This window comes from Sebastes fasciatus, chromosome 7 (genome assembly GCF_043250625.1).
Source record: "Sebastes fasciatus isolate fSebFas1 chromosome 7, fSebFas1.pri, whole genome shotgun sequence".
Classification (NCBI taxonomy): domain Eukaryota; kingdom Metazoa; phylum Chordata; class Actinopteri; order Perciformes; family Sebastidae; genus Sebastes; species Sebastes fasciatus.
In genome coordinates, this window is record NC_133801.1 from 33,440,749 (window position 1) to 33,463,706 (window position 22,958).

The 22,958-nt window shown below is 40.6% G+C and overlaps 1 protein-coding gene across 3 annotated transcripts in view; it reads left to right on the forward strand.

The window, feature by feature from the left end:
• The window catches only part of gab2 (GRB2-associated binding protein 2), a 46,963-nt gene that overhangs the window by 6,663 nt on the left and 17,342 nt on the right, over positions 1 to 22,958 (forward strand). Inside the window, exons 1-2 of one of the 3 annotated variants that reach the window (XM_074640443.1) lie at positions 12,648 to 12,794; positions 13,020 to 13,320. In XM_074640443.1, the coding sequence (XP_074496544.1) occupies positions 13,059 to 13,320 (262 nt within the window). In that variant the 5' untranslated portion in view covers positions 12,648 to 12,794; positions 13,020 to 13,058. Of the gene's footprint in view, positions 1 to 12,647; positions 12,915 to 13,019; positions 13,321 to 22,958 lie in introns of those variants that run through there. The other 2 variants (XM_074640442.1, XM_074640441.1) reach the window with 2 other exon arrangements.

The following is a 22,958-nucleotide window of genomic DNA, read 5'->3' on the forward strand; positions in this document are numbered from 1 at the left end:
AAGGTGTCGTATGTTTTTTTTAAAGCAAAACGCCCGAGTACCGTTTATGTACAGGTCATTATAAAAATATTGCTTCATCTGTCAAATAAAAATATTCTCGGGTGACTCGCTGATTGACCGTTGAGCTCCATAGAAAATCTGGAGAAAACGTCCTGTGAAATGATGAAGGGGCGAGAGAAACTGTTGAATATATTACAAAAATTCTTGAGACATTAGTTTTTAGGGACCCACCTGCTGCAGAAAAACAATAATAATCATGATTAACAGGTGATATACTAAAAGGTAAACTCCTCGTGGGAAACACGACACACATAGTAGAATTACAATGAAATGGCACTGGCCAAAATTACAGTTATGAATATCAGCCAAATGTTTGATAGCGTGCAACCCTTGAAAATGTGTTTAATGCACTTTAAAAATGGTCCTACGATTTGAACTTGCTCATAACCCTCGGACACTTTGTTCCTAAGTGAAGTGGGAGTTGAAGGTCACTTTATTTGAACCAGCCAAGGATACTGTATGACCTGTGGAGGCGTCGTGAAATATGATTTTAACACTAACAGTTGTGATATACTAACATTAGGGTGATAATGATGTGTCTCTCTGTTTCATGTGTAACACATGCCGTGCTGCAATTGTTTTGTGGGAGTTGGAAACTTGTAAGCGAAGTGCCTCTCGGCTGAGGTTGTGGTATTAATGGTGGCGATATTAGTCAAAATGAAAACGGCTACAAGCACGCACAGGTTTCTCTGTATAGCAGTGATAAATAAATATATTTAGGAAACCGCGATAAAGTGGAATTTTTTTTTTCTGTATTTAGTGAAGCCGATGAAAGTGAATTGCATCTCTGTAACTAGAACATTGTTTGGTTATCTCCTTTAATGCGTAAGTTCTTTTGTACATTTAATATTGACAATTCGTCATAGTTTAGATCAGGGATTATTCTTTCACTGAAGATCCAGACAGTGATGAGTCATTGCAGTTCAGTTGTAGGAACTGAAATATCCTACAACTGAAGCTCAGTTAAGAATAAACTATGAGTAATGTAGCCGGTGTACAAATGCAAACTTCACCGGAACACAGTGAGACAAAATAGGACAATATCATAAGATCAGCAGAGACAGTGATGCAGATCACTGACCTGTGTGTCCAAGGTGACATAATGCACCCACTGGTTCACAGCCCCACAATATGTACAGAGGCGTTGAACATTTATTCTCATTAATGCATTCCTCCAATAATCATTGTAACAAATCAATTTGATAGTTTCAGTCATGATAAATGATCAGCTCAGCTAAATATGTCCTCTGTAATTTAGTTGATCTGGACATTTTAGTGTACCATTCAGAAATTCCATTCATTTGGTATCTGCATGTTGCAGAAAACATGAAGTTCCGTGGGATGCAGTGATGTGTGTTTGTTTACAGAAATGACAGCGAAGTCATGGGAAGTGATATATAGGAAAAGATGACGGTACAGAGAGCATTGACTCCTATTGCAGACCAACAAAGTGCATATCATGTTTCATCATGTTTAGCATTAAAATGGTTTCACAAGTCACTGAAAAATCTTTTTCTACCACTTGCCATGCTGTCCGGAGATTCTTAACTAAGCTGCTGATTTACCAAGACTAAAACAATTATGCAGTCTGCAGAATGCCAATTGAATTATTACAATTGTTAGTAATAATAATTTACAAAGTGATCAGTTTAAAGCTTCAGTAGTCAGAATGTTTTTGGCATCATTGGGCAAAAATTCCATAATAGCCTTTCAGCATATTGTAATTCAAGTGTTCTGAGAGAAAACTAGACTTCTGCTCCTCCTCATGGCTCTGTTTTCATGCTTTAAAAAATCTAGCCCGTGATGGGAGACTTTGACCAATCACAGGTCATTTCAGAGAGAGAGCGTTCCTATTGGCTGTTCATTCAACGGAGGCAGCTGTCAATCACTGGCAAACTCTGGTCAAACTAGGCAGATCAAATATGAATCAATATTCTGTTACTGTAATGCCTATTTCTCACATAAAGTGTTTTCAGAAACATCTTGTAGTGTACTGTTTAGCTGTAAAATGATAAAGTTTGCTCCGGCTGGTGGGCGGTGCTTGGTATTTCCTCAACTGATCTCAACATGGCGGCCGGGTCACAATTTTTCTCATTTAACAGCTTAACAGTACACTACAATATGTTTCTGAAAACACTTTACGTGAGAAATAGGCATTACAGTAACAGAATATTGATTCATATTTGATCAGTGCTGCCTAGTTTGACCGTTTGATCGGAGTTTGCGAGTGATTGACAGCTGCTCAGAGTCGGCAGGTTCCAGCCCGGCTCTGATTGGCTGTTTTCCACTGATCTGTGAAATCTAGCAGATGCCGTTAGGAGCACCGGAGGACACTGGAGGACAGAGGCACATGAATTTTTTTTCTGATTACCTGTGTCATGCACTCTGTCAGGATATAGTGACTGTTTTATAAAAATAACATCATATTTGCTCCAATCTGCCCACTGCTGTTTTGAGTGTTAGAAAAAAGAACAAAATGTCTATTAAATGTGCCAATTATTGATTGTACTTCATCAATGTCTTTTTAAATAATGACTAAAATAATGATGAATATTTTTGTAAATTACTTTTATATCATATTTGAAAAAAAGTGTGTATATTCATTATTGTAATTAATCAGTTGGCACACTCCAGATTCCATACTGTACTGATGAATATATCAGTATTATGTGTATGTAGACATGACAACTGCTGTATTATGTATGCTGGTGTGCTCCAGACAGTTACACAATATATTTTCCAATGTATTTGCTGGCCATGCATGCAAGATCCTGAATGCAACATCAGTGGCAGACTTTAATGATGCACACTAGGTGGGTGAGTAAAAAGGCTTTTATACAGGCGCTGTGATGTTTGAGCAGGACTGAATGTAAATGTTCCTACTCTGTGGTACTGAAGAGACTGTTTCAGAGAGTTCCCTCCTGATTTAGCTGTTTTATCCACCGTTGTGCATCTGAAGCCACCTTGGTACAGCAGGAGTCAGAGAGACCAGGAGATGCTCACGGCGCACACCCTCCATACAGACATGTAAGAGCCGCAGCAGATGGTAGAGGCAGGGGAAGTAACACAAAGAGTTCTGATTAAAGATAATGCTCCCCGTTAGTCAAACTGTCAGGGCGGGCTCACGCTAAATCAGCCCAGGCTTTTGCTGATACGGAGACATGGCGAGAGATTACTCATTTTCCTAATGATGGAAGTGTTCAACTGCAAATTGAGGCTGATTATATCTACTGAGAGCTTTTGAGAGGTTGTTTTTCATAGGACGTGCTGCAGATTTCGCACATCATTGCTCCCGTGAAGTGAGTGAATGAGCACTGTAGGTACCAAATGCAGCATCCCTCTTTATCATCATCACACCTGTAGGATGGAGCTTTCCATCATCGTCGTATGAGGGCATTGTATGTGGAATCATATTTCCTATAGTGTCATGAAAGCTGAGCCACCTCGGGCTCTACTCTACATGCACTAAATGGGTTTCAAAGGTGATGTCTTGCTCAAAAGGAGAACGTGAATTTAGCAATGCTACACATGAGGGAAACATCAGGAGTTAAGTGTTCCTACCCTGTCTGTCTTAGCCTGCTAATAAAGTAGTATGTAGTATCTGTAAATTGAAAAAACTGAGAATTCAAGAACAAAGGAGGAGAATTGTTTTTATTATAATACTTAATAATAAAAGAAAAGATAAATAAATAAATAAATGAATAAGAAATATAAAATGGTATGTATATACATTATTTAAAAAAATCCGTATACTGTATGTAGACTTTTATATAGAATTTAATATACATAAATAAAAAAAATAAAAATGTAACTAAAAATCAAATAATACATAATTATATATATATATATTATATATAATAAAATAATTTTCTTTAAATAAAAAGCAAATATTAATAAAGAAATATGAATAAATAAGGTCGGCATGGTGGTGAAGTGGTTAGCACTGCGGCTTCAGAGTTAGGTGTTCCTACCTTGTCTGTCTTAGCCCGCTAATAAAGTAATATGTAGTAGCTATAAATTGGAAAAACAGAGAATTCAAGAACGAGGGAGGAGAATTGTTTTCAATAATAATGATAATAATAAAATAATAATAAAATAATAAATAAATAAAAAATATAAATATATATAACATATAAAAACATATGTATATATTTTATAAAAATGTATGTATATAGATTTTTTATATATATATATAATAAAAGAATTTTCTTTAAATAAAAATCAAATAATAATAAAGAAATATGAATAAATAAGGTCGGCACGGTGGTGCAGTGGTTAGCACTGTGACTTCAGAGTTAAGTTTTCCTACTCTGTCTATCTTAGCCCGCTAACCTCCCACCTTCTTTATTAACACACAAGAATTTACGGGTCGGTTTGGGTCTTATCTGCATGTGTTATGTCTTGCAGCTGCTGGCCTTCCAGGGTCAGTGTTTTGACTATTGGGAAACCTGAGCGGTTTGATTTAAATTGCAATGGTGCATAGTGCATCCGTTAGACTTAAACGCACGCGTTTAAGTCTAACGGATGCACTATGCACACACGGATGCACTATGCACACACGCGAGAGTATAAAACCCCAGGGGGTTTTATACTCTCTGCAATTCTGTCTAACATCTCTTCGTGTTTACTTCTCCGGGTACACGGATGGGGATGGAGTCGCGTCCGACCCAGGAACATCTGGATATCTTCACCTTCACTCGAGACAGATAATGGGCTGGAGCTGCTGAACGTGCAAAATGGCCACACATTGTTGGCACACTGTTGGACTCCTGTTTTGTTTGTGGAGTGAGTTTATTGGAAATGCTCCAGAAACGTGTGTTATAAACTTTGTCTGGGACAGCTGTCTGCTTAGCATCTCGCTCCGAGTCGAGTTGGGGAGCCCTGTGTAAACTGTAAGACGTTCAGGGAACTTCCCCATGCTCTCTCATGTCCATTTGTGGTTTATTTAAGCTCACTGTTGCATAAACTCATGTCACATAGGTAAATACAGATACATGACACCTGTCAAGCACAGAAAATACGGCAAACATAGTGTCTCTTACATGAGGGCTTAAATAACAGCGCATCATCATGTTGTGCTTTTCAGGATTTTTTAGGGAAAGCATTACATGCAAATCTGAAAGGTGTTTTTTGTTCTGTGTGAATGGCCAGGCAGTATTCTTCAAATGTAACTGGGTTGCATTCCCTTACTTGCTGAAACTCCCATCTGTTCCTGGAATGTGGGCTGACGTGTGACCCGCTATTGATTGGGACTACATAATCAGGGCTCTGTCGTCATTGTCTGCTGCAGCTTTGTCCCCTCTCACCACATTAACCAGAATCACAAGTGTTTAGGCATCCACTCATACAATCGTGGCCATTATAGCAGAGTCCCACCTTATAATTCATGCATTGCAAAGTGCTCCTCGCTGCTGTTCTTTTGTTGAGAGGTGTTTTCTGGAAAGATGAAATTCAGGCACCAGAAGGGACCAAGAAATGAAGTCACTGATGTGCTAAATATTCCTCTTTTGTTCTTCTCCAACTTTGAGGAGCTCGGAAACAGCACCCACATAGAATGGATGTGGGATGAATGCATTACAGGGGATTCTTGTAGGAGGGCTGCAGTATGTCTGATGTCCTTATTTAGAACCTGTAATCATTCAGGATAAGTGAAAAGATGCTAAGAGCAGTTGGTTCTCAACCAGAATCATTCATCATAATGTTTAATATATAACCATTTAAAACAAGGTTACAATGTGGAAGGGGAAGTCGAGATCAAAATATTACTAGTTAAGATGGGTTTTCATTTCAAAACTTTCATTAAAAGTGCCAATTTGGTACCTGAGTTTTGGTATTGATAACAAAACTATGTATTGTTTGAGGGATATTAACAAAACCCTTTTTAGTTTTACAAAAGAAGCCATACTTATTATTGTCAAATGTTCAATATTGCCAATAAACACAACCAGCTATAAAATAACTTTACGGAATTAAAAACCAAAATCATAAGATCAAAGAATATTTATAGAGCTTTTTTTAATCAAGCTTTTTATTGATTCCTTTAAAAAATGACTACAACAACCTAAACCACAACGAATGAAATATGTACATATAATAACAGATAGTAACTGTAAATTTAATAACAAAGTATTCAACAGGGGAGGAGAAAAAAATGGTAATAAATAATAATAATAATAATGATAATAATAGGATAAAATAAAAATAAATAAATGAAATATATATATAATACATTGAAAATGTAAAATAAAAAATCATAAATAGATAAATATTAATAAATAAAAATAAATAAATTAACATAAATAAATACACCAGCTTCCCAACGGCTGCTGGGACTCCTTATTGGCTGCAATTAGATACTAAAGATCCCCCCGACCACTTTTCCTCCCCCCTCTTAATTGTCTCCATGCTCTGTCCCATCCCTTAGAAGCCCACCAGTGGGACCTCTGAGAGCACTGATGGGATCCCTACCACTTCACCTTTTACCATGGTTAAGCAGTAATGGCCCAGCACCAGTGCATTTTCATGCAGTCTCATTTAGGTGTTGTTAGTGTGTGTTTGTGTGAGCAGGGCGAGCGCTGATATGCCGTCGCTCAGATCAAACGGTGGACACGGTGGACACGTCGAGGCCTCCGGTCCGACTGTAGCCGAGCATTCGGTGTCACAAGAGGGTAAATCGCCCTGCCACAACACATATGACCTTTACAAAAGCTGGTAATAGATGAGAAGATGTACACAAGCGAGGCTCTGCAGCTCCACGGTGCCGGTGTTTGTGCAGCTGCATGGTGTGTGTACTGCAGCGGCAGGTAAAGCCGAGGAGGCCGAGTCAAAAACAGCTACCTGCTGTCTCCACCTCCGACAGGTAAACAAGACTATTCTATCCTTTTAACATGAATAACATACGTATTTAGTTTGCATGTTTGCTCATGCACATTTAAAAACATGTGGACTGACGCTTATCAGCCAGCCTGTTGACACAGCCTACTACTACACACACTGTATTGCTGTAAAAGGCACACCTTGGATAATTGTTTAGGCCACAACCATCTCCAGGTTCATTCTAGTCGGTGTAACCAGGACAGCAGAGGGACGAGTTGGGTGCAAAGACACGAGACTGGGCTTGGTTTTTTTTACAATGTTGGATTAGATATGTGCAAATACAGTAAATGATTTGCTGTGACTTATCAGCTGTTGCTGTGTATTTATCTCCTAAAATGTGGTGCAAAGCCATGGAGAACTATCAACACATACCAGACAATTGTGTCCCCTTTGTCTGGATGTGTTTGTTTTCCCACAGTATCATTGTTTTGCCGTCTGCCAAAAATAGAACAAAACATGTTTACTTATCAACATGCAAAGAAACAAAAGGAATTGGCTAGACAAACCAGTTTTGATCCTATTTTTAGAAGTAAACTTGCTCAAAAGATTGTTTTGTGTGGTTTTTGTTATTAGAGGTTTTCCTTCCCAGTCATCTAAAATAGATGGAGACGTGTTATCCTTTGTACTCCGCTGCTGTCTCTCTGTATCTGTAGCTGGCTGCCAGCAGCCCGGGACAAATGAGACTGTGTTGGAACAAGGTAAGATCAAGTCTTTATGGGGGTGATTGGATAAGACTGAAGGGACTAAACGCTGTGCGTTCATAGATACGGATGGTCGCTCTTCTTCCTGGAGAGCTTCAAGCGCTGGCAGGCAATTTTTTTTTTTTACAGTCTAGAGTTGAGATCCTTATACTCCAAATAGCAGGGGTTTTATAACTTAATTCTTAGGAAGTTTCACAAAGTTCTGTCTTTACTGTTTTCTCATTAGAAGTAGAAATTTGTGCTTCATGAGGTTGTGTTCTTTTTTTCTGCTCAGATTTGACCTTTATTTGACTTTGATCTGCAGAAAGAGCAGCAGAACATGATGAACAAATGCCAGTCTGTGGGAGTTACAACATGTTCTGTGTTGTTCGTAGTATATTGCTCAAACAATAATGTATGACATCATGTAGGGTGTGATTAGTGGCTCACAGTTCTCTCAGTGGTCCAGTGGACCGTCCAGTCCAGTTGTTAACAAGGGCAGTGGGTCTCGACTGAGCCCCTTTTCCCCTCCTAACAGTGATGCAGCTTAAACTAAAGCTACGAGGGGGAGGGGAAAGTTGGAGAGCCGGGAGAGTTCAGCCTAGTTTTACAGCTTCAGCCCTCTCTTCCCAGCGCTTAGACAGTGATCGATGGGCTTAGACATGCTCTGTAGGACAGGCGGTGGGTGGGTTAGCTCATTTAGTTGTGTCCTCCTCCCCCATGATTTACTTTGCCAGGGTTAGTTTGCTCAAATTTGAAAGAGTGCGTGAGAGAGCGAGAGTGCGTGAGAGAGCGAGAGAGAGAGGGGAAAAGCTGCACTGCCTGTTGTGTTGTTGAAAAGGCTGATTCGAAACTAAACGCACTTGAGACACTTTCTTTCATTTTTCCATGCACAATCTCTGCGAGGAGCTTAGCAGAACGTGTGACAAAGGGAAACATTCTGCAACCCTCTCATTCAGACCGAGCTGTAAATTAATTTGTTCTCGAATTAGGCAGCAACTCTTCCGGTGGAAAATACTCATTCTATTTTTAGCGTGATAAGGCCTCCTAAATGAGTTGTCTTCCCTCCGTGGTTGAGAGCCGTGGCTGTCCTGGGTTAATATGCTGGCCGCAGCTGAAGGATGCCAGGAATAACCCAGCTGGGTCGCACTGACCTCTTGAAACTGGGCAGCGCTCCAGGTCTCAATTAAGTGATGCTCTCTCTGTCCAGAAAAGGCAATAATATTTAAATGGGGTTTGCAAAGAGTTATGGCGATTTCTCTGTGAATGGTGTAATGGCACAGAACCAAAGAGCTGTGTGGACCTGGGAAAGAAATGTATGCAGGGCCGTGTGTTTGTTCCTTCGGAGGAGTGTGATGACTGTACCGTATTTTTATGAAATACGGTACAGTCACGTCATTTAGAAAGAAAGGAGTAACACTGTTGACTTCTTTGGAATCTATTACCCCCACACCCTTTACCAATATAATATGCACTAGTGAACATTCACAACAAGCTCCCATAGTGAGAAATGACCTAATACAACCGCACGACTCATCAGATGGTGCTGATTAAACTTCTTGAAACTGGGGCCTATAGTGGTGAGATGCACACAGCAGCTCTACTATCAACACCATTAAGGTCGTACTGCCGCCAGCTTTTATCAGCGCATCCGTCTGACAGAAAATAAAATGAAAAAGTCTTATACCCCAATACCTCAGGAGTGCTTCAGCTACACACCGAAGATAAGATCACAATCTGCACTTCCTGGAGAAAAAAAGAGAGAGAAAACGTGTCGCTGCTAACGGAACTGCTAACATGTCAAAATAACACTTTCGTATGAGGAATGATGGATCTCGTCTCAAAATATAGCGTGCGAGTCATTGCGTTCTAACACACAGTTAACCACCACTTCCTTACAATTTATTAAGATTTTCTTCAACATAGTGTCGTCTGTAAGATACTTAAAGCAACATTGGAATGAAAACTGTATGATTGTAAATTGACTATCTTTGTTTTTGTACTATTGGTTGGACCATCATCTTGACATTTCATTCATTCTTTGCAGCTCCATCTTTTTTACAAAGTGAGAAGAAGTAGAGACAAATGGTTGGGCAGCAGCGTTATTACCACTAACCAACTTATTGAGGGAGTAGATTTAAACACAATTTAAGAGGCAGGAATTGAGAAGAATCCCTGTAGTTAGCATTTAGCAGTGATAGTAAAGAGGAAGAGTGTCATTTTACAACACCATGACAATGACCACTGAGCTGAATGCAGATTATAGCTTTATATAAAAGCACAGGCAGGTATAACAGGCTGACCCGTTCGAAGCCTCAACTGTTGCCATGGTAATTGAACTACAAATCAGTATTGGAATTCTTTGTTTTATTTTTATATATAAGCATGTAATAATAATGTATAAATCCCAAAATAACCCATGAAATAAGGAATAATCCCACAGCATTATTCATATTCAACATTAATTATTATTAGTAGGGATGCACCGATACCACTTTTTTTCAGACGAAGTACGAGTATTAGTACTTACATTTTGGTACTCGCCGATACCGAGTACCTATACGAGTACTTCTCTGTGCCTAAAGACCCTCATTATCAGCCAGCTGGAGGGTGTGAGTGACACACGGCAGGCTGGGGAGTCCCACATACGAGGTGGTGCGCCGCGACCGGCTCTAGGTTGCTTGGAAAGGCTCGGGGCGAAGGTGGCTCGCGGCCGCAGCTTTAAAGCGCTTCCCGCTCGGACCTCGCCACACCGTGGACAAAGAGCTCGCTGCGCCCTCTCTCTCCGCCGGGGACGGGGCCCCCTGCTCCCCGTGCGACTGTTGACCGCATCATGCCGCCAGGGCGGGGCTCGGCCCACGTAAAAGGCGCCAGGAGTCTGTGGCGTTGTCGGCAACCCACCCGTCCCGTCTTGAAACACGGACCAAGGAGTCTAACGCACGCGCGAGTCAGAGTGTGCAAGCAACCGGCCCAGCGGGGTCGGGCGCACCACCGGCCCACACCGTCGGGGAGGTGGAGTGAAAGTAAAGTGGTATCGGTGCCGTTGTATCGGAGCCGTTTTGCGAGTACGAGTACATGAGCACAGTATCGGACCCGATACCCGATACTGGTATCCCTAATTATTAGTTATTCTCAGATGGATATCGCTGTTTTGTTGTGTGTAGAGGTGCATGTGTGTACTAGGGATGTGACAGTGAGGAAATTTTCCCACCGGTTAATAAACTTGTGAGAACACCGGGGTTACCGATTACACCGGACATTTTACAAGAAAAGATGACGCTCAATATTTGTAGCGCGCTTACATTGATCTTAAACATCAGGTGGCCTCTCCAGTCCAGCTCTCACTGCGGGGCCACAGTTTTCCACCCAGCACTGCTCCACAGTGCACACCGGCTGTGACCTGCCTCATTAACATTATGGTTCCTTTGTAGCGTTGGGTTTAAATCTGAAATATTGCCAAATAGGTGCTTTTGCTTTTCACTTTGACACTACATCCTCCGCCATCATCTCATCTGTCAACTCTCTCTTGTCCCGTGTGTGTGAGATAATAATAATAATAATGAATTTAATTTATATAGCACACTTTAAAATACAGCGAAATCACAAGGTGCTTCACAACAAGGGCAATAAGACATTTTACACAAGAAACATACGATTAAAAGCGTCAAAATAGGACGAATAAAATTATACACTTCCTGACGTAAGTTAAAAGCAACTAAAACATACTATAAAATCATAGTAATTGTATAGTGAAACCTAGTGTGTACAGTAGTGCGGCAGGGACATTGTCCCAGACACTGAAACGGGGGAGATGGAGACAGACAGAATCGAAGCTTCGAAGCCCCAAAAATGGTATTCAGGACAGCCCCAACAATAACGATGGCTCTGTGTCCCAGTGTGTGTCCCAGTGTGTGTCCCAGTGTCCCAGACAGTGTGACAGACAGCCAGTATGCACAATACAAGGACGCTGAAACCGAAGCGGCTAATTCAGCCAACATTAATTTTACCCCTGAAATTACCCCATTAGTGTTGTCACAATACTGGAATTTCTAACTTCGATACAATACCTTGAAAAATCTCGATATTTGAAATCATTTTCGATACCACAGGGAAAATTTACGTTGAGGCCATCAAATTTTAGATTTTTATTAAAAGACAAATAGCGGTGTGTGTGTGTGTGTGTGTGTGTGTGTGTGTGTGTGTGTGTGTGTGTGTGTGTGTGTGTGTGTGTGTGAACTCACTGACGGAGAGAATAAGAAGCAGAGAGTGCAGCTGGTACCTGTGTATCGATACTGTGGAATTTCAAATATACAGTATTGATATGTATCAATACTTTGATATTTTTGACAACATTAAAATAGCATTATAATAATGTTGCATGCATATCTCCAGAGAAGATTAGTAATAGAATATCTCTATGAAAAGCAAAGCAAAGAAGAGATGCAATGCGATCCATCTCTGTGCCCTGTGTGTGTTTGTATGGTGTCAGTGTGGTTTTCGGGGGGGTTGTGGGGGCAGTTAGCCTTGCAGCAGTGTCTGTGTTGATGGAGAGAGAGGGGGCCTGCAGGATCCTGTGTGTCAGCAGCCTGCATGTGAGAGACATTGCCTGGCGGAAGTGCATCACTGGCAGATGTCCAAACCCCCTTACCCCCCCTTACTCCCCCTTTCCCTTCCTGGTCTATCTTCCTCTTTTGTTTCTGAGCACAGAGAACACAGAGGCCCTTTTAAGACAGCCACTGGGAAAACATATGGAGGCCCACTGTTCTTCCTTTATGCTTTGCCAGTTGACAAACACAACAGTGGTGTTATTGGTGTGAAATCAACATGTCACATCGTAGCTTTTTCTTGCTCTTGCATCATAACTGGAGCGCGTTCTTCTGCTGCCTTTCATGTGGTTATGACGAGGTTCTGTTTATTTACACTGCAGCTCCACTGACACGATCATACGCAGATGTAGGCTGAGTTTGATTGGAGCAAAGCGGTGTCATTCACCAGCTCTTTCGTGTGGGAGGAGCCCGCAGTCTTCTAATGAAGTTGTCAAGGAGGAGTTGTGCTTCTCTCGTAGCTCACGGAGGGCACAGGAAATTCGTTGGAAGGGAGTAAACACCTGCTGCTGCCTCCCGACATGCACACAAACCACACAACCACATGCGTGCTAAAGCTCAGTAACCTGCTCAAGTAAGCAGACTTTAGTTTCTCTGCAGTCTGTTTGATCAACAGTTAACATCACAACTGAAGTCCAGCTGTTGAGTGTGTTGCCATGGCAACATTTTGCATCACTCAGCAAGAAATCAAACTGTAATTGTTTAGTGTTTTAAACTTAAAATTCGCCATCAACACACCTCTATGATACTGGCTCACAGGAGAAGTGCTCTGTCTTACCTTTATCACTCTCATTCCCAGGCATGGAAGAAACGCTGGTTCATACTTCGCAGCGGCCGCATGAGTGGTGACCCCGACGTTCTTGAGTACTACAAGAACGACCACTCGAAGAAACCCATCCGGGTCATCGACCTGCACTGCTGCGAGCAGGTGGACGCCGGCCTGACCTTTAAGAGGAAGGAGTTCCAGGACAGCTTTGTGTTTGACATCAAGACCTCGGACCGCACTTTTTATCTCGTAGCCGAGACCGAGGAGGAGATGAACAAGTGGGTCCGCTCCATCTGCCAGCTGTGCGGGTTCAACCAGTCAGACGACAACCAAGGTAGGAAACACTGACCCGTCCTTTGCTGTTCTATCCCTCTGCCACTGTTTCCGTTTATCTCTCCACCATCTCTCTTTTTATCATTACCAAGGTTAGTAGTTTTGTTATTTGTTAATAATTAGGTCAAAGTTAATAATAATAATAATGGATTTAATTTATATAGCACACTTTAAAATACAGCGTAATCTCAAGGTTCTCCACACAAAGGGTGAAACATCACAATACGATGTCAAGACAATTTACACAAAAAAAGATGTGATTTAAAAGCGTCAACAGAGGATGAATACAATTATAGACAACATTTTTCTTGGGACAACGTAAAAGTAACTAAAATTACTATAAAATTATAGTAATTAAAAACCCTAGGGTAAAGCTGAGAGGAACTTTTTAGCTTTTATCACAGGAAAGTTTCAAATGAACTGATTACAAACTCAACTCAAATGGGCTAAAGTGACCTCACCAGTCGATTCAATAAGATGTTTTTTATTTCTATCCATCCTTTTTTTCAGGATAGCTAAGAAATCTGATTTTGGTCTGCTGTCGCTACTATTTCAATCTTCAATTTTCAAACAATTAGTCGGGTACAGTAGAAAACCATGCGTCCAGTATGGTAATACATACTGAAACATTTAGTCAATTAATGGATTTGTCGATCAGCAGAAAATAAGCAACAAATTTGAGAATCATTAATTTCGTTTAACAAGCAAAATTTGCAAAACACATGCTGACTTTGCTTCTCCATTATGAATGATTATGTGCTTTTCTGTGTTGTATATCATTTTAAGTTGAATACCTATAGATTCGGGACTGTTTGTCGGAGAAAACAAGCAATATCAACACATCACATTATGCTTCGGGAAATAATGTAGACTAAATATACAGTACAATAAATATAGTATAATTTGGGTGCTGTATCTTAGGGCTGGGTAATATATCGATATTATATCAAAATCGTGACATGAGATCAGATATCGTCATAGATTTTGGATATCATCATATCGTAACATGGCACAAATATTGTTTTAAATGTTGCATTACAGTAAAGTGATGTCATTTTCTTAACTTACCAGGCTGTTCCATTATTTGCCTTTACCCACTTAGTCATTATGTCCACATTACTGATGATTATTTATCAAAAATCTCCACCAATAGTCAACCCTACAATATCGTCTCAATATTTATATCGAAAAAATATAGTGATATTTGATTTTCTTCATATCGCCCAGCCCTACTGTATCTTTACTGAATGAATAGAATGTGTTTTGGTGTTTAAGGCATATAAGCAAACAAAATACAATAACTCCCCCCTCTCATTCTCGTCTCCCGCTGTGCTTTCTCGTGTTATTTGGAACAGATTGCATCTTAGTTTTCACAAAGAATCAGCAGCAGAGGTCCAGCCACATGATATCATTGGCAATTGTGTTTGTTCCATCTTTGTTATCTGAGAGAGTGGAATAGGAACATCCCTGCCAAATAAATGGACACAGTGTCTGAGAGTGTTATTGATTTTTCTCTTCATTTGTTTTGTTAAAGCAAGGGTCTGATCTCTGCCTGTTGTATTCAGGATGATGGAAATTCTTATTCTTCATGTGGGCCATTTTTAAAAGCTAATAGCAGATACAGAGGCTCAGGTTTGTGTTTTTGCCACAGCTTCTGTTTTATTGTAATTCGTATTTTATTGGGTTTTTTTTTACATGATTTTTTACATTCAACAAATCAAATAACTCCTATATGCAAAATAATAATCCATCCATCCGTCCATCCATTATCTGTAACCGCTTATCCTATTCAGGGTCTGGAGCTGATCCCAGCTGACATTGGGCGAAGGCGGGGTACACACAAAATCTTAATAAAATACAAATACAATACAAAAAGAAACACAAATCAAATATCTTCCTACATTAATCTGCACCATGATCTAATCTAATTTACAAGCGCGCAACTTCTGTTTTACATCTTTTGTTTTTTGGGGCTACCAGTGACAAAAAATGAATCCACTAGTGGTATCATGAAGTTTGTTGGATTAAAGCAGCAGTAGGCAGTATATTTTTGGCATCATTGGGCAAAAATTCCATAATAACCTTTCAGCATATTGTAATTCAAGTGTCCTGAGAGAAAACTAGACTTCTGCACCTCATTATGGCTCTGTTTTCAGGCTTTAGAAAATCTAGCCTGTGACAGGAGACTTTGACCAATCACAGGTCATTTCATAGAGAGAGTGTTCCTATTGGCTGTGCTCCGCTCATGTGACTGGTACTTGGCGTTCCTTCACCAGATTTCACAATGGCGGCGTCACAAACGTTCTCATTTTACAGCTAAACCGTGCACTACAAGATGATTCTGAAAACATTTGAGGAGAGAAATAGGCATTAACGTAACATGATATTGATTGATATTTGATCAGCGCTGCCTAGTTTGACCGTTTGGTCGGAGTTTGCGAGTGATTGACAGCCGGCTCTCATAGACGGCAGATGGACAGCAGACCTCAGATCAGCTCTTACTGCTTGTTTTCCTCCGGTCTGTGAAATCTTGCAGATGCCGATAGGAGCACCGGAGGACACCGGAGGAAACAGAGGGACATGATTTTTTTCAGATTGCCTGTTTCATGTTCTACTGTCACGATATAGCGACCGTTTTATAAAAATAACTTTTTTTAATCATATTTGCTCCAATCTCACCTACTGCTGCTTTAAAGCGCCTATCAGACAAGACATGCAAATGATAACATTTTTATGCAGTAATGTTCTTATGTAAAACGGCTTCTGTCTGGGACAGAGAAGAGCGATTCTTAGATCCTTAGATTTGCCTGAATTACACTCTGCTATGATCTCTTGCCATTAAAAAAACAGATCTACTAAATGTACGAGGTGATGACTCAAAATGAAAGATAGTGATACAAACGCCTCTTAACTCTTCTCCTTCTCAGCAGCAGGGATGTGTTGTGCAGTTACTGTTATTTTAGCTCACGTATGCTGAGGTTTGAGTGGTTGTAGCATCGATGCATCTCTCTGCCATACATGAGAAATTGACCACATAATATTCAGTATAGCGTGTGTTTCATGAGAGCATACACTCTCATATTCTTCTTCCTACCAATCCAGATTGCGCTCATGATGTTGTTTTTCCCGCCATCTGGCAGCTGGTGGACGTTAATCTTTGTGCACATGGCTGATCATCTGTAACATGCAATATGTCCAGGTGTGGAATAAAAAACAGCTGTGGAATAATGCTCACATCAGGAGGGGATCCCCCTGGTCCAAGTTCAGTAATTAGCCAGGTCCTGTTATGAATCTGAAAGTGTATCAACTGTAGCCAGCAGCGGGGTGTGGCTGGGAGACTGGGTCGGGGGAGTGAGAGGGTTTATGTCATGACAGCTGCAGTAGTGATTGCACTCCCTTTAGTGTAAACATCACATCGGGCTTTTTTGGGTCATGTAACTCTGTTTTCACTGAAATGCATAGTTCCTGTTTCTGAGAAACTGTTTGTTCATCCAAATGCATTTTTCATACTCTATTTTAGTATTTGGCAAATTAGAAATTAGAATTTGTTAGTGCCCCTCTTTGTGCTAGCTATTCTCTGAAAAACCATTTGCAGATTCTCAGCATTATTTGTGCCAGAGGGCTGCAATTTTTATAGAAACCCTGACTGATTTTGACAAGCATTACAAACCAAAACTAACACCTTCTTCGAGGGTTTCAATGCTCCAGACCTCCGTGAAAATCTTATAAAACTCTTATAAGATATAAGCCTCCTCTGTTCTTATACCACTCATTATCTTTACTACTAGTAGTTGCAGTTTAAAATGTTCCATTTCCTAAAATTGTAAAAGTAAACACCCCGGAAAAAAGTGGTAATAGATCTTATTCTTTCATGTATCTGTTCCTCGAAGGTATAGCTGCTCAGTTTACCACAGAATCCCTGTCACGTCATTACCGCTGTCTTAAAGGGGTAGTTTGGATGTTTTAAAGTGAGGTTGTATGAAGTACTTATCCATAGTCAGTGTATTACCTACAGTAAATGATGGTCAGCACACTCCCAGTTTGGAGACAGGAGTTTCAGCAGCAGCAAAACATATTTTAGCCACCTAACAGAAATGCCCACCTAAAAAACATCAATATCAGTTTAAGTACACTATATTTAGAATATTTTCACCGGTGTACCTTGCCCTCAGACAGCAATACAATCTATGTTTCAGATGGGGAACTGAAGCCGTTATCTATGTTCTTGCCAAAGCCACCAGACTCCATTGATAAAAATAGTAATTTTATCTTGCAGAACGGATTCACCAAAGTCACACAATAACACAAACAAAGTAACCCATTGAGGCAGCGTTAGACCAGCAACCCCTGTGTTGTGCGAGGGGAAATTACTGTTTTTTTTCAATGGAGTCCGTCATCTACTGTAGGTAATACCGACTATGGTACCTCATACAACCCCACTTCAAAACACCCAAACTATCCCTGTCAGTGTGTAGAAAAACAGATAAATGTATTTGGAGAAGCAGCCATGGATCTTGAGGTGGTTTAAAAAGACCATTCTGAGCTGACCCACTTCTGCTCTGAAATTATAGACCCATCAGCTGATTGTGTTTGTTCACAGATGCTCAGGAAGATGTGCTTCTTCTTCCTGGTGTCTGTTTCATTTATCTTAAACAGACACACACAAACACACACACACACACATCTTATGATCAGTCCACACGTACCTTCTCTTCCAAGGAATAAGTTGTTGACTTTTATTCAGAGCCATCCCTCTCTTCCTCTGAACAGCTCCTGTCTGCTCCCTGTCTGTGTGGTTATCAGATGGTTGTCACTGTGGCGGTGCTCCTCTGAACTGTATCATCAACACTGGCCGAGTGTAGAGCCAGCTAGTGTTTTATGGGTATTTTTTTTACACAATTAGAAAACGAATACGACTGCTTGGTTGAAACTACCTGTTGTATAATAATTAGGGCTGTCAAAGTTAACGCGATAATGACGCGTTAACGCAAATGTGTTTTAACGCCACTAATTTCTTTAACGCATTAACGCAACTTGGTTGTAGCAATTTTAAAGCTACAAAGATACTGGTATCATATGAAACTAGAAAACCCAAAGGAATCCATTGGTACCAATCATGCTCAAACTAGCTTGTAGCGAAGAAGGCTAAATAACGCTCCAATCTTATGCTAAATTTTGGCAAGGAAAAACTGGCATGGCCATTTTCAAATGGGGTTCCTTGACCTCTGACCTCAAGATATGTGAATGAAAATGGGTTCTATGGGTACCCACGAGTCTCCTCTTTACAGACATGCCCACTTTATGATAATCTCATGCAGTTTGGGGCAAAAATCATGCAGTTTTTTTCATGCAGTATAAATGTGTTATTTTCGCCTATTCTAAAATGATCTGTTTGAATATTTCTGCATACTGGGGTCCCTACACAGTCTTGGAATTACATCATTTTGGTATCACTGTAAAGCTGAGACTCTTGTGGATTCAGTGAGCCCAACTGTATTCATGTGTGATGATGTTAGTCCCCATAGTAGCCATTTGGGGCAAGTCATAGTCAAGTCAGCACACTGACACACTGACAGCTGTTGTTGCCTGTTGGGCTGCAGTTTGCCATGTTATGATTTGAGCATATTTGTTTATGCTAAATGCAGTACCTGTGAGGGTTTCTGGACAATATTTGTCATTGTTTTGTGTTGTTAATTGATTTCCAATAATAAATATATACATACATTTGCATAAAGCAAGCATTATTCGCCCACTCCCATGTTGATCAGAGTATTAAATACTTGAAAAATCTCCCTTTAAGTTACATTTTGAACAAATAAATAATGTGCAATTAATTTGCGATCAACTATGGACAATCATGTGATTAATTACGATTAAATATTTTAATCGATTGACAGCCCTAAAAATAATGCAAAAATATATTTTGATTATTACAAGAGCTAACATTTATGTATGTAGCCCAAAATCTCTAATATGCCTCCAAGGGTTTTACAATCTATACAACATATGACACCCTCTATCTAGGTCCTTGATTTGGATAAGGAAGCAAATACATACTGCAGCTCCTCAGGTACCAACAGAAGTAATTTACCATTAATTATAGTTAAGAAAAGATGTAGGTAATCTGGATTGTACAGGACAGTTGTAAAAATAATTACTGAATAACTTACCAAAATTGTTGTCGGTTTTCTAAGGATCAACTTATCAAGTAACCGACTGACCATTTCAGCACAACTTGTGAGTGTGTTGCCCGAAAGTAATTTATCAAAGCAGTGTACATTTGTGGAAAAAAACAACGGAAGCTTCCTGGTTACCGTAGTCACATGGCAACAAATTCGACAACACAGTCTTGCCGTGTGGAAATTTCTACGCACATTTGGAAAATACTTTTGCCCAATCCGACCGGCAGACACTACCTGTCGATAAAAAAGGTGCATTGATGCTGAAGTTGATGTCATCGAGCGTGTGTGTGAGCGTGTTAGAAACAATAGAGTATGTGAGAGGAGGGCATCAGTATTCCTCCCGCAACATCTCTGATCTTGATCTTTGAGCCTGTGAACACATCATGCTCGTGGAGCTGAGCCACGCTTTCACACCAGCAACACATTATCTGTTGTTTAACACGCTGAGCTTTTATCAATCAATGCAGAAACATGTACTTGTGGGTTTTGTGATTATTGTTTGATGAAGTGACTCAGATATACGGATGGTAATTGGAGCTAACAGAGGATAACCGTTCACAAGCATCTTTTAGCAGTGCAGGTATTTTGTGGGTTTTCCTCCTGGCAGGCAGCTGCAGATCTGAGCCAGTGTGTCACCTAACAGACTGGGAATTCCCTCTCTGAAAGAAAACAAACCATGTTGGGAAAAAAAAACTGGGAAGTTAGTTCCTCTTATGGAAAGTAAACACGCTCACAGAGACAAACAGAAGAAAGCACAATTGCTAAAGTTATACAGATAGCGTGTTTGTTTTCCTACAGAGTCAGACAGAAGGTGTTAACCGGACCACGTCAGCATTGGGTGTTTTTCTGAGATTTATATTGATTGCATTCTGCTGCCATACTGTTACATACAGTACTGTACACAATGTCATATTTGTTGTTCTAATACAGCTGTAGTGCCAGTGGGAGGTCTGAAACTATTGTGAAAGAGCTTCAACCAGGCTTAGCTAGACAAAATAGTGTTAAGGAGCGTAGAAGTAGTGTGTGTGTTTCTCAGAGGATTTTGTTGAGACTTTGGCAGTTCTATCAGCACCTTGATCTGAACTCACCTTTTAGTCAGTCAGAGTTGTCCTCTGCTGCCAGCAGTGAATTTCCTCTAGGGACCGGAGGAAGGTTGGCCAAGGGCAGCACATGACAGCAGCTCATTGTTACACAACTTTCATTCGTTATGTCTCGTTTTGTTTCTCTTTCACTCACATTGCCCACACATTGTCATATACACACACACACACACACACACACACACACACACACACACACACACACACACACACACACACACACACACACACACACACACACACACACACACACACACACACACACGTACGCACAGTCAGTGAAGATTTGACACTTTGATTTTGTGGCCAATTCCTAGATTTACATTGTTAGATACAGTGGAGGAAATAAGTATTTGATCCCTTGCCGATTTTGTAAGTTTGCCCACTTACAAAGAAAAGAACGGTCTATAATTTTAATGGTAGGTTTATTTTAACAGTGAGAGACAGAATATAAAAAAAAAATCCAGAAAATCAATTCATATAAAAGTTATAAATTGATTTGTATTTTATTGTGGGAAATAAGTATTTGATCCCCTAGCAACCAACAAGAATTCTGGCCCCCACAGACCGGTTAGATTAGTCCTCTCGCTTTAAGAAACTACTCCGAATCTCAACTCGTGACCTGTATAAAAGACAACTGTCCACAATCAGATTCCAACCTCTCCACCATGGGCAAGACCAAAGGGCTGTCCAAGGACGTCAGGGACAAGATTGTAGACCTGCACAAGACTGGAATGGGCTACAAGACCATTGGCAAGCAGCTTTGTGAGAAGGAGACAACTGTTGGTGCCATTATTCGGAAATGGAAGAAACACAAAATGACCATCAATCGCCCTCGGTCTGGGGCTCCACGCAAGATCTCGTCTCGTGGGGTATCGATGATCATGAGAAAGGTGAGGGATCAGCCCAGAAATACACGGGAGGAACTTCTTAATGATCTCAAGACAGCTGGGACCACAATCACCAAGAAAACCATTGGTAACATACTACGCCGTAATGGTTTAAAATCCTGCAGCGCCCGCAATGTCCCCCTGCTCAAGAAGGAACATGTACAGGCCCGTCTGTTAGCCAATGAACACCTGAATGATTCAGAGAAGGCTTGGGAGAAGGTGATATGGTCAGATGAGACCAAAATCAAGCTCTTTGGCATCAACTCGACTCGCCGTGTTTGGAGGAAGAGAAATGCTGACTATAACCCCAAGAACACCATTCCCACCATCAAGCATGGAGGTGGAAACATTATGTTTTGGGGGTGTTTCTCTGCTAAGGGGACAGAACGACTTCACTGCATCTTAAGGGAGGATGGACGGGGCCATGTACCGTGAAATGTTGGGCGACAACCTTCTTCCCTCAGCCAGGACACTGAAAATGGGACGTGGATGGGTCTTCCAGCACGACAATGACCCAAAACATACGGCCAAGGCAGCAAAGGAGTGGCTCAAGAAGAAGCACATTAAGGTCATGGAGCGGCCTAGCCAGTCTCCGGACCTTAATTCCATAGAAAATCTGTGGAGGGAGCTGAAGCTTTGAGTTGCCAAGCGACAGCCTCGAAACCTTAAGGATTTGGAGATGATCTGCAAAGAGGAGTTGACCAAAATCCCTCCTGAGATGTGCGCAAACCTGGTGACCAACTACAAGAAACGTCTGACCTCTGTGCTTGCCAACAACGTTTCTCCACCAAGTACTGAGTCATGTTTTGCTAGGGGATCAAATACTTATTTCCCACAATAAAATACAAATCAATTTATAACTTTTATATGAATTGATTTTCTGGATTTTTTTTTTATATTCTGTCTCTCACTGTTAAAATAAACCTACCATTAAAATTATAGACCGTTATTTTCTTTGTAAGTGGGCAAACTTACAAAATCGGCAAGGGATCAAATACTTATTTCCTCCACTGTATCTGTGCTAATGGTTTTGGTGTTCGCCATTCTAGGTTCTTAAATGCTACTTTGAAATTTTACTGTGAATTTTCGTTTTGCAATTGTTTTATTTCTTAAAGGAATAGTGTGTAACTTTTCGGGGTCGTAATCTATTAGCAGTAATGGAAAGGAATATTGTTTTCATTAGTGTATAATCACCTGAAACTAAGAATTGTTTATCGTGTTTTCGTTAGCTTAGAATGAGCCCTTCATCTCTCTACATAGGGAGCGGGTCCTCTTCACGGAGTCCGCCATGTTGCATCGCCATGTTCCACCGTCATGTCGCACCACCATGTTTCTACTGTAGCCCAGAACGGACAAACCAGACACAACAAGTGAAACAAGCGGGAGCATTTTTAATTTTTACGTTACCTGAAGGCCACCATAGTTCTCTGACACACTTGTGAAACTGCGGTAACGCGAGCCGCAGAA